Source organism: Sceloporus occidentalis, unplaced genomic scaffold (assembly GCF_023333645.1).
Source record: "Sceloporus occidentalis isolate IW3139 unplaced genomic scaffold, rSceOcc1.0.p SCAF_1, whole genome shotgun sequence".
Lineage (NCBI taxonomy): Eukaryota > Metazoa > Chordata > Lepidosauria > Squamata > Phrynosomatidae > Sceloporus > Sceloporus occidentalis.
Window position 1 is genome coordinate 146,961,663 of NW_028316981.1, and position 13,079 is coordinate 146,974,741.

At 38.4% G+C, this 13,079-nt stretch overlaps 1 protein-coding gene across 1 annotated transcript in view; it reads right to left on the minus strand.

The window, feature by feature from the left end:
• LOC149322368 (ABC-type organic anion transporter ABCA8-like) overlaps positions 1-13,079 on the minus strand; it is a 104,580-nt gene that overhangs the window by 7,133 nt on the left and 84,368 nt on the right. The window contains exons 30-36 of the mRNA XM_089540445.1: positions 12,043-12,169; positions 8,123-8,214; positions 6,149-6,321; positions 5,787-5,862; positions 3,917-4,011; positions 2,158-2,277; positions 140-280 (exon numbers count right to left, since the gene is read on the minus strand). Of these exons, the coding sequence (XP_089396571.1) occupies positions 140-280; positions 2,158-2,277; positions 3,917-4,011; positions 5,787-5,862; positions 6,149-6,321; positions 8,123-8,214; positions 12,043-12,169 (824 nt within the window). The remainder of the gene's footprint in view (positions 1-139; positions 281-2,157; positions 2,278-3,916; positions 4,012-5,786; positions 5,863-6,148; positions 6,322-8,122; positions 8,215-12,042; positions 12,170-13,079) is intronic.

Below are 13,079 nucleotides of genomic sequence, written 5' to 3' on the forward strand. Positions count from 1 at the left end.
AGTGCCTTGTTTTAAATATCAAGTCCAGTGACACACTTATTTTAAAAAGACTCCGCATGACCAATATTGGCTGTTCAGCTCATTTTTGTTTGTTTATAGCCCATCACAAGTTTTAACCCAAACTACAGACAGACTTTACCTTTCTTGGCGAGCTGCATGTGGGAAGATCTGGAGAATTTGAGTATTCAGAAACTCTCCTTCCTCGACTCCTCTTACTTTTATTTGCAGCAAATAATTTTTTCCAAATTTGCTTTTCAGATACTGGATAGATCCAAGACACCTGCAGAAGAATACAGCAGAAGGTCACAAATTGTAATGAGTGCAGAGGTTCTATAGTTAACCCAAGCTCAGGGAAGTGGAAAATGTGATAGAATGGATAGCTCCCAGAATCCCTCACTGCTGGCCTAATGAAAGGTGCAATCTAACAACATCTAAAGACCCACAATTCCCACAGTTGTCCTAGACACTACTGCAGGTTTTCACTACTCAGGCTGAGAAATTACCACCTAAAGCCTAACATGTATTATCTGAGGGTTCTTCTGCTCCTGTTATTAAGTAAAGCTGGCCAATTTGGCTTTTATTGATATCCCCACACAAAGTCCACAACCTAAAATTATCTCTATTCTCTCTGTTATCCAGCAATACAGGAGACACTGCACTTCACCCAAGATGGAGGTTCAGGGTTTACAGGTGGCTTTTATACGTCACAAGTGGAGAACCAATCTTTTCTGCCTTTTCCGCTATCATCATTCATAGAAATGACTTAAAATGGAACTTAAAACCACCACATCACTTTTGAGAGCCTAATTTGAATATCTGCTCTCCTCACCATTTCACTTCTACATGGATACCTTGCAGATAGAATGACTTCAGCACCAAAAAGACCTTTCCTCCACCCTCTCCACACATTTGAAAAATATCTGATAAAAAGAACTGGAGGGCTTAAAACAAAAACATGTGTCTTTCATTTGGTTTAACAAAGGCCGGCATGTTATCAACCACATACTGGGATTCTTAAAGCTACTGACATAAATATAAGCTGGTTTGTTAATTTTTAAAGTATCGTTAATTATTGGAAGGATGCACTATGTTTGAAGGCCATCACTACAACACTGAGCTAAAAAGGCACCCCTTGATAAAACAATCCCACCAAAATACTGCTGCTGCTGCTGTTGCTACAAGAAGCAGCATAAAAATGAAGTGTGATGGACAAAAGACTATAGAGCCACATGGCTGCCCTATAATTGTATATCATTAGAGTATTAGTCTTTCAAGCAGAAGAGGCAGGTATGCACCTCATAACAAAGGGAGATGCATGCTTAAATGCATCTGGGGAAGGCAGCTGCAGAGACTTGCTGGAGCATGGATGAAGGCTGAGGTAACTTTTTAAAAATCCATATTCCTTGACATATTCTAAATGTATCTTATATCTAGCTTATGCCACTCCTTCTCCTTGGTAGAGCTATAAATAATTTCTGATTTCACTCTAACAGACAAAAACAAATTAAAATGTTTTTTCTCCTCTGGATAAAATGCTAGAATCACACACACACATTTTCAATATTTTGTATTTGGGGAACTGAAGGACACTTTTATACAAAATATATGGTCTTTTGTGCAAAATGCATATTCTTGCATGCCAAATGTTGTTCACTGCATAGGAACATTGTCCAAACCTCCCTAATATGATTTCTATTCTTTTTATGAAAGGCATTGAAATCAGTAATCCATATAGAAACAACATAGACAGTTATCCTCCAAAACCAGGGCCATCTGGTGGCGCAGTGGTTAAATGCCTGTACTGCAGCCATTCACTCAAAACCACAAGGTTGCGAGTTCAAGACCAGAAAAAGGGCCCAAGCTCGACTCAGGCTTGCATCCTTCCAAGGTCGCTAAAATGAGTACCCAGACTGTTGGGGGCAAATTAGCTTACTTGCTAATTAGCTTACTTGCTGTTCACCGCTATGATCTTTGGAATAGCGGTATATAAATAAAACAAATTATTATTATTATTATTATTATTATTATTATTATTATTATTAAAACAGGAGTGGGAAGTCTATGGAATGTAAGGAATCCTTTGTCTTTTCAGCAGAGTACATTGTCTATCCATGTTATCCTATTATGCGGGGAAATAACATTCATGAGGAAGCTCACCTGAGCTGTCCAGATACCATGATAGCTACTCGGTCACACACTGCCTCAGCTTCTTCCATGTGGTGAGTTGTCAAGATGGCACCCTTGTCCTGGTCCTTCAAAACAGAGTGAATTGCTTTCCTGCAGACAAACAAGATTTACTACAGTGGAGAAATTGCTAGCATTTTGTCTGATCCTGCTTTAGTTGATGGATAGAGCTTTAATATTTCATATAGTTTTAGTTACATATGAACAAGTATTTTTATAATTTGTCTATTTTTTCATCTTGGCTATATGGCAGCCAGACTGATGATAGGTATATCCAGGAGCGATCACATTAAACTGATCTTAAAATCACTCCACTGGATACCAATTAGTTTTTGGAAAAAGTACAAAGTGTTGGCTATTATCTTTAAAGCCTTATATGGTTTGGATCCAGGCTACCTACATAATTGTGTATATGGTATGGCAATTTAAAGGTATAATTTTAATTTTGCTATGTCACAGCTATTACATTCAGTGGTATATAGAAATTATTATTTGCAAGTAACATTAGTACAAAATGTGACATGGGCCTTGAGGAGTGGCAAGAAAGAAACTATTATTGATTATTGATGATGATGACAGTGCTGCTGCTGATTTTCTTTTCATGGTTTTTTTCTAAATATGGAGGATTTTTGTTGCCAATTCAGTTGCTTGAGTTAAAAATTAATGAATACATAGTGTGTTTAAAAAAAAAAAAGCCCAAGGAAAGCCAAGGGAGTAGGAAATCATGCAAGTGCTCTTATAGCCTTCTCTGTCAGACAGCAGTGGTGCCAATAACAAACTACAATTCCCCAAATTCCATAGCATTGAGCCATGGCAGTTAAAGTGGTGTCTAACTGTATTATTTCTGCAGTGCGGATGCAGCCTTAGGCCTGCACAATCTTCTCAAGGAAAAGAACCAGAAGAGACACATCTCCTCATCCCTCAGAATCTGCATTTGCTCAGGTGATTTTGATGTAGACTCTCTATAATAAATAGTTGGAGGATCATATAAATGAGGAAGAATAAGTACATATATATGCATGTACATATGTATATTAACATATTTATATCCTGTCCTAGATCCCAAAATATCTTCACCCACACAAATTGATATATAAAAATCTTCTTCTATACAATGTCATCATGCATGGCAGGGGTGGCAAGACTGCTGTGTGTGTTGAGACAATTGCCCTCTTTGGTGCAAAGGGACACTATTGCATAGAGATTTATGAGGCTGACTTATGTAAATGAACGCAGATCTGCAGATCTTAATGTGCCTAAAAGCAAATTTCAGAGACAGGACATTATTGAAGATAGTTGACATCATTATAAACATTGTCTCACACTAACATTTTCCAAGATTTATCTTTACCCCTCCCCACCACCACCACCACCCCCAAATTGGAAAATCTGCACCTGTGCTCTGTGGGCTGCACTGATGATGACAGAGGCCCAGTTCATTGAGAATAAGGCACTCACTTTGCAAGCGAAGCGGATCTCTTGAAAGAACTGTGATGCGGCAGTGCTACTAATAATCCCTTGTCTATGTGAAAGCAAGTTACTGTATCTAATATCATGAGATGGGCCAACACCATGTCTATATGATTGCATGCTTTGGAGATTATGGGAGAAAAAGGTTTTCATGCAGAGATGGGAGTTTTAGGGGAGTAACAGGGGGCTTAGAATCTGGTGTTCCATTACAAGTGTACATCTAGAAGCCTATTTGTTTATAACTAACATAGGCACTACTCACCACACTTGGCGTTTTCCTTTGGGATCCATTCCTGTAGTTGGTTCATCAAACAGTATCACAGTAGGAGTGCCCAGCATGCTCAGGGCAAAGCATAACTAAAAGGAAAGAAAATATATTCTGTCTTTGAGAAGAAATTGTATAAACTGAATAAACCAGTGAATTTGTCCTGGAAGCACTGACTCCCCCCCCCCCCCCTGCCCCCCAATTCTCTCATCCATCCAACTTTAAAGCAGTGAACTTTAGTCCTCTGGGTGTTTTGGACTTCAGATCCCAGAAGCCCCAGCCAATGTGGCCAACAGTATGGAATTCTGGGATCTGATGTCCAAAACATCTGGAGCACAAAAGTATGGGGACCATTGCTTTAAAGTGAGCACAAACAGTTAAGCCTGTTGAAATTTGTAAGCTCTTTGGCATTGTTTTTTTTTTTTTTTTTGCTTCATCCTTTAGATCCTTTGTTAATTAAATGAGGCCTTGCCATTGAACAACAGACCAACACAGAGATTAACATGTAAATCACTTCCTCTCAATCAAGGGTCACACAGTACATATATACCCCACTCACTTCCATACCAGCATTCTCTGAAGATGCCAGACACAAATGCTGGTGAAATATCAGGAATAAATTCCTCCAGAACACAGCCACATAGCCCAAAAACCCCACAAAAAACTATAGATCGTTTGTGTTCAAACTGAATAAAAATAAACCTCAAAAAAGAAAGAATAGATGGGGGACGTCTTCTAAATATCTGATGAAATGGGTTAAAATCTATGAAAGCTCCTGCTAAAATAAACTAGTGAATCTCAAAGGTGCTGCTGGATCCCTTCATTCAGTCAGCCATCCTTTTTTATTATTTTATATGGAAACAGACAGCATAGCTATTTCCTTGTAAATATTTCTAAATATAGTGAATTGCTTGAGGCTTCATTGAATATATGCCAGATAATTCCAGAATGAACAGGATGTATAACCAAAACAGGGCAATTAAATGTCTAAGAAAAACTTCCGATCCCTACTGCCTTAACAGTTAGACACAGCTTGGAATAGGAGATAATCTGCTCAAAACTAAGTCTATTTTAGAGATGTAAATATATGATTTGAATTTATTTAGACAGTACTCTGCAGTATTCTGTGATTTTCCGCCTATATTCAAAACCACAAAAATTCAAGAAACTCATAAAACAGGTTTATATCAAAGTAAGAAGAATACTACATGACTTATAAAGTAGGTGTAATGCAAGGTACGCAACCGTTCCCAGCTCTAGGTTTCCAGTTATCTGTAGTTGCTACCACAGTGCAGAATTAATGCAGTTTCACATTACTTTAACTTTCATGGCTTCATCCTGTGGAATTCTGGAATTTGTATTATGTTGTAGCACCAGATCTATCTGACAGAGAAGGTTAAATTTATAAACTATAAATCCTAGGACTGCCTATGATGGAGCCATGAAAGTTAAAGCAGTGTCTAACTGCATTCGTTCTGCTGTGTAGACACAGCCTGTGATATAGATGCTTATGCCAAGAAGCCAGCATGGTTTAGTGGTTTGAGCATTGGACTATGTAGTGCAGTGGTTTTAGCACTGGGTTTGAATCCCTGCTCAGACATGGATGACCTTAGGCAAGTCACAGTCTCTCGGTTTCAGAGGGAAGCACTGGCAAAACCCCTTCTTAACAAATCTTGTGATAGACTTGCCTTAGGATCGCCATAAGTAAGAAACAACTTGGAGGTACATAGCAACAACAATGTCAACATCACTGGCTTCTTGGCATTTGTATAAGCCAACTTACAACAACGTTGTCGGCAACATTGGCAGTAACAGGCATCTGTAATACCTGGATAGTTGTTCAAGATGAAAGAAACACAGAACTTACTTTTCTGACTAATCCAGCAGGCAGTGTCTTAATGGTCTTTTTAAAATGCTCTTGGAGTTCTAGAGCTTGAGCTATTCTGAAAGAAAAGTACAGTTTTTGGTTTATTCTGCAGCTGATATGTTCTGCATGACAACAGTAAAATCAAAATAGAGCAGGAGAATTTCGGGGGTGCTACTATAATACTGGAAAAATATGCTCCACATTTTGTGTTAAAACAAGTAATAATTTCTTTTTATTGTCTTCTACCCAACAAACAAAAAAATAAAAACTGAAAAGAACCAGGTTGGAGAGGCTGCAAAATACTGAAAATATTGAAAGGTAGTTTTTATTCTTGGAAGATGTCAATTTTTGTCTGCCTGTACCGATCAATAGCAGCAGCTGCTGCATCTTTCCTTATCCCTTTGATAGCTGCATAAATCTCCAGATGTTCTTTCACCGTCAAGTTGGACCAGAGGGCATTCTCCTGAGGACAGTAGCCAAGAAAGCCACCGGTGTTTTCTTCCATTGTAGCTGCACCGGCTCCTTTGATCAGCACCTGTTCAGAATACCTGGTATTGTGACCACACTTAATAGTGTTCATTGTAAACATGTCTCTTACAATACAAAGGATTTCACAAGGAGGAGATGTAATTAATGAAGGGTATCCTTCCATATTATCATATAATACAGTTGGTCCAGAGGCCCATACAAAGACCTTAGAAAGTACAGATTTGGCCCCAGGGCTTCAGGTACCCAATTCCTGGTATGGTCAGAATAGTTTAAAGTGTTGACCTGAGTATATTGTTCTGTATATATGAAAGCCAAAAAAGAAACAAGAGACACATCTCAAGAGCTGAAAACATTGTTTATTAGTAGAAAAGCCAAGTGTTTTAGCCTATTTTAGTCTGAATGTCTTCTTCATGAAGACATGGCTAAATCCTATTGTATTTGTGCATTGCCTATAGCCTGGACATCTCTACTTAAAATTAAACTTTCTGTTATTTATACAAGTGTCACAAGAACAGACATTGTTAAAAAGAGCCTATGAATCATTCTGGTTTTTTTTGGGGGGGGGAAGGTAGTAGGATAATAAGAACAGGTAAATGAAAGTTGTAAAAGTATGTATAGTGGTAGGATCAAGGGAATAATTATGTGATTGTTAAGATGATGTATTTAGGAAACTCAACTGCGTAAAGAGAATAAACTTTAATAAAAAGGAAAAAAAATTAAACTCCAGAAAATTCTGAACCTGGAACTCTCAAACCATTTACTGAACTAATGAAGACATGCAAGCAAAGGGTGATGGATTTTCATATGTTGTGAACAAGTAGTAGAAAAATATAGATAGCATTCAAAGGCATGTAGATATTTCTTGGCTAAAGGGAAAGGGACTGTCTGAAAACCCTGGAAAGCTTTACAAGAGCAGGAGGTGATCAAGATCATCATTCTGGCCTCTATAGACCAAAGATTTTAAATTTAAAATCCACTCCAGCTCTTTTTGTAATGTTCTACTTGATGTACCAAGGAAGCATTTGTTTTATTATTTCTTCTGCTACAGAATGCTCTCCTATTTGTTTCTTAAGATGTCTAGTTGTTATCACAAAAATAATAAAACAACTATTGCAGCTGGTAAAATGATGCAAATATGTCTTTGTTGGCTGGTGTGGTCTGTAAATGCAATCATCTTGGAAGTGTACCTGCAATAGATACAATGGCCATAGCTGCAATAGATACAATGGCCATATCATAGATGATATCCTCTGGGCCTAGTTAGAGTGTTTTGTGATGTGTTTTGTGATGTGCTTTACCTCCTTGAATGAGTGCCTTAATGCTGTTGGTTCATTTAAACAAGATCTGGGGCTTGTTCTGACAACCCAAACTATGTGTAGAACTATATACCAATTTTCTTTATAAAACCCTTTAAACTATTACAGCTTGATTAAAGATATTACTACATAGAATCATAGTATCGTAGAGTTGGAAGAGATGCCAAGGGCCATCCAGTCCAACCCCATTCTGCCATGCAGGAAATCTAAATCAAAGCATCCTTGACAGATGGCCGTCCAGCCTCTGTTTAAAGACCTACAGTTTATGCTGGACTGTGTTCTGAAAATTATACACTTTGTACAGGCTCTGAGACATTACTATTGTGTGGATGCCCTCTATCTGTTAGTTCTGTCAATATAAAAGCTTCATTTCTGAAGTCATTTTCACAGGAACAGTTACATATTAATCTAAGGAATGGTCCATGGGGATTTATACCTGTTTTATGTGTGAAAGCAACTGCTTTCCCAATGTAAGAATGATTTCAGAAATAGCTTTGAAAATAATTTCTCTTTTAAAGTAGCTACACTTACCTGTCCAGCAGTTGGATTTGTGTCTCCTGTTATCACACTAATTGTTGTACTTTTACCAGCTCCATTGGGTCCCAGGAGCCCTAAAACCTCTCCTAGAATAAACAAACAAATATCAGTTATTTTTACTAAAGATACTAGTATACCATACTATAACAAATCAAAGAAATGCTGGCATTAAAACAGATTTGCCAATAAGTGTAAGAAACATTGCAGTCTTGAGATATTTGATCATATACTCCACTGATTACTAGACACACACTGGATGAGGGCCAATAAACTGATGGAGAATCACAACAAGACAAAAATTATATGGGGGTGTGGGCCTTGAGTACAGGAACTGATGATAAAGGGGGTTCCCTCTTCTCCAGTATGTATATAATTTGGAGGTGGTCTTGGATGCACTATTCTCCTTGGAGATCAAGTGATGTCTTTCATAGGGAGTGCCAATTATCATCTTTATCTCAAAGAATCATAGAGCTGGAAGAGACCTCAATGGCCATCAGGTCCAACTGTCTGCCATGCAGGAAGATACAAACAAAGCAGCCCTGACAGATGACCATTCAGCCTCTAAAAAAGAAAACTCCACCACACTCTGAGGCAGCATATTCCACTGTCAGATAATTCTGTCAGGAAGTTCTTCCTAATGTTGGGTTGCAATCTCTTTTCTTATACTTTGAAATTGTTACTCTGTGTCCTAACCTCTGGAATTGCAGAAAACGAATTTGCTCCGTCTTCAAATATTTAAACAGGACAATCATATTACCTCTTAACTTTCTCTTCTCCAGGCTAAGCATACTCAGCTCCCTAAGCCACTCCTCATAGGGCATGGCTTCCAGACCGTTCACAATTTTAGTTGCCCTCCTTTGGATGTGCTCCAACCTTTTTGAATTGTGGTACCTAGAATTAGACTCAATATTCCAGCTCTGGCATGCTTAGGGCACCTTCCCCAGAACAAGAACACTAGAAGAGGATGCGGTGGTGCAGCCCACACAGGGTGACACCACAGATGAGCAGCCGATTGGGCTCTCCTCCCAAAGAAAGGAAGGGGAAAGTGTGTCACATGGCTTTGCCATGGTGTCAACAATCTTCTTATGAGGAGACCCCTGCCACTGTGGTGAAAGACAAGTCCAAGTGTGCTCCTGCAGAGGTCTCCTTGCAAGGAGGCCTCTGGCACTGCAGTGAAGGAGAAAGGGTGAGTATGCCCTTTGGCCATGCCCCCTGCAGCTCCTCCACTGCGTGACACCAGGGGTGGGGACATCATTGAACAAGAGTAGTCTGACCACTGAAATCTGGTCCATTCACTGATAACTTTGATTAGGCTTACTACAATAGAGTTTATGTGGAGATAATCTTGTGCTTAAGTGGCCAAGATAGTGAGAAGCCAAGCTGTGAACAATCTAGAGAGCTTTATAAAAAGCCATTAAGACGGATCTCTTCCGGCAAGCCTTCCCAGAATAAAATGCTCGGCCACAAATAAGACTTCCCATTCAATAAACTCTGCCCATGATGATTTTTATTTAGCATAGTCGGTTTTAATGTGTAGTTTTTAATCTTACATTGTTTAATCTTGTTTTAAGGGGGGGTATTATGGATATATGGATATATTTTAACCTGTTGTACGCCGCTTTGATTGCCTGGCAAAAAGTAGCATAGAAATAAAAAATTATTTATTATTTTATTACATTGATAATGTGAAGCAGCTGCACTCATGCCTATTAGCTACTGGGGCAAGTCCAGGATCTTCCGAACTCTTTGGGAATAGGTGACCTGGCAGATCTCCAGTTCAGAGCTATGTGATTTGTTCAGATATTGAAGGAGATTATGCTAGTTGTTCCATGACATGCAGATTGCGATCTGGTGACAACACAAAAGCAAGCCATCTCCACTGTCATACCCTCCTTTTGGAAAGCCCATCCACCTAATCTGCACTTGATAAAGACCCTCCTTTTCCTTCTTGACTTTCCTAGTTGTTCAGGCCACAATTCACTGCTAGCCTTGACTTTAAACAGCTTAGCTGCTTATACTTTGAAGTCGTCCTAATTTGAACTGATTTTAATTTATTAATTTTTGCTGTTTTGTATACTTTGAAATATTGTTTTAGGTTTGGTTAGCAGTATATGAACTGGTTTAATAAATAAGTTAATAGTTGACTGGATCCAACCATATGATTAATGTTTAGAGTTCATGATACGGTCACAATGAAATGTTACCTCACCCTAAGGAAGTGGAAGAGAAGTACAGTGGACTCTTGGTATCCCCTGGAGACTTGTTCCAGGATGGATTCCTAAATCTATGGATGCCCAAGTCCCATTATATACAATGGCACAGTAACATGATATCTCTTCTATAAAATGGCAAAATCATGACTGGCTTTTTGGAATTCTTTTTCTACAATATTTTCAAGCCATGGAAGGTTGAATCTGTGGATGCAGAATCCATGGATACAGAGAACTGACTAAATTAGTATGGGCTTTGGCCTTTTCTGGATACATATGCAGGAGGGGTGACTAAAAAATAATGTATTAGACTAAGATCTTATGAACCACTTAAATTACTACTGGACATATATTGCTACATGCTCCTGAATTTCGGTCATTTGATAAAATACAAGTCACTCATAATCAGAAGGATCAAACCATGGTTACATTTATTGTTTTGGGAGTAAAAATGTATGTAGAGAATCCCATTGAAGTGTGGAAGGACTAAAATATTAATAAAAGTAAAGAAGGGGTTGGATAAAATATGGAGATGGCAATAATGGGGGAAATGAGATCCATTTAGCCAAAAGATGGAAATAATACAACATTTTCTTTTAATAACATTTTCAGTTATGGACATAGATCATAGTAAAAATTATGGACACAGATCTGGTTTTCCGCTTTCTTGTGGTGGTGGTGGTGGTTGTGTGCCTTCAAGTAGCTTCTCACTTATGGCAATCCTAACACAAACCTATCATGTGGTTTTATTCGCAAGATTTGTTCAGAGGAGATTTGCCATTGCCCTTTCCTGAGGCTGAGACCAAGGTCACCTAGTGAGTGTCATGGCTGAGCTGGGAATCAAACCCTGGTCTCCAGAGTTGTAGTCCAACATTCAAACCACTACATGGAACTGAAAACAATATTGCTTGATGTAATTACTCCAGAAAGATAAGCTCGTGTTTTTATGTTCATTTTTGATATAATAATAATTTTTTCATGTAAAAATATGAAAATAAAAACAATGCAGATGAATTTACAGACTCTGAAAGTGTTTCATTTGCCTTTTTTTGCTTTCCTTCTCTTTCTCCTTGACTCCAGAACTTAGTTTAGTCCTATATCCATTTACCTAGGAGTGAGTAAAATTCAGAGACATAGTCATGTTTGTCTGGAATATCAGTATGCAAAGAGCTCTTGTAGCATCTTTGACACTAACTGTGTTTAAGAAGTTATAGGATAAGCTTTCATAGACTTGGTCTATTTTTCCATACAGGAAGTAGATCAAGTCTGCAAAAGCCTATGCTACAACTTCTTTCACACAGTTAGTTTCAAAGGTGCTACAAGATTCCTTTGCATACTAGGAATGAGTGCCATTGAACTCAGTGGGATTTACAGCTCAGTAGACATGCATACAATTGCAATGTAAAAACTTCTCTTCTTCCTATTGGAATTTCCTATGGTACAAAGAACAAAAAACCTAGCAATTTCAGCCAATAGCTCAAATGCTTCTGAAAATGAGTACAAAGATAAAGGATTGGATATGAGATCTGCCCCCCAAAGGAATGTTCCTCTGCTCCTCACAGTTTAACCCACTGACCATAGCATTTTCCTGCAGAAGGAGAAGCTGTCCATGTGCCTAACTCTGGATCCAGCCCAAAGTTGTTTGCTTTTTTCCAGCTGAGAAAGTCTCTAAAACAATAACGGTAAACATTTTTGCCATCTAACCTTTTTTAACACAGAAGGACACAGTTCTTGTGGCCACTTTCCGTCCTGTCTTGTTCTTCTTCAAACAGGAACAAATCTTTCTGCTTTTGTATTCCTTGCGCAGGTTATGGACAATGACAACTGGTTTCTAAATAGGGAAGACAAGAATGAACTTTCCTTATGTCATGCACACACAGCGGTTTCATGTTCTCTTTTGGCCTGAATTTATCAAACCAGGAGTCAGTTATTGGCCCTTCAGACAGGGGACAGAAACATAGGAAGTTGTGTTATATCAAGTCAGAATGTCTACCTAAACCAGTAGCATCTCTGGGAGCAGCTGCAAACACAATGTTGTACCATACAATGGTCTGTGTTTTTTTGCGGTGGCACTGACTGACTGACTGCTTGCCTTCCATCTAACTGAGGATGGGGAGAATGGCCATTTCCCAGCACCTCAAAAACCATTTTGGAGCAACCCTTAGAGAAGAATAGAGCAGCCATGAGACTCTGCACTTTGCAAACACTTCCAAAGGAGTTATTTTGTACAGAGTAAATATGGTTCTTCTGCATGTTGTTTTGCACAGATGTGCTTCTTGCATAGGATCCATTGTGTTCCTGCATAAGCAACACTAATTATTTCTGTACAAAATAATCCTCCTTCCCCTCTCAAAAATTCCTAAAAATAGGGATCAAAAACTTTGTAGACATCTCTGATCTTGAGTAGTGAGAAGGAAACTACAGATGATTGATTATTGGGTACAAGGACAAAAATATAAAGATTTACATCCCTGTATCTAATACTCAGCAACAACAATTGGAATAACTGGGCAGCAGCAGTATATATTTTGCTCTATAAAAGAACACAAAGAAACATAAGTAGAGAAAATTAACAAAATAACAAGGAAGACAGACAGTAATTTAAGCTTTCATAAATCAAAAGATTTCACAAATCAAAAGGTTTAATAAATCAAAAAGAAATTGAAAGAAGATTCGGAATAAACTTAGATGCCAAACAACCCCCCACCCTACATATAGCTCTTCCGTGATCTTCTCCTAAC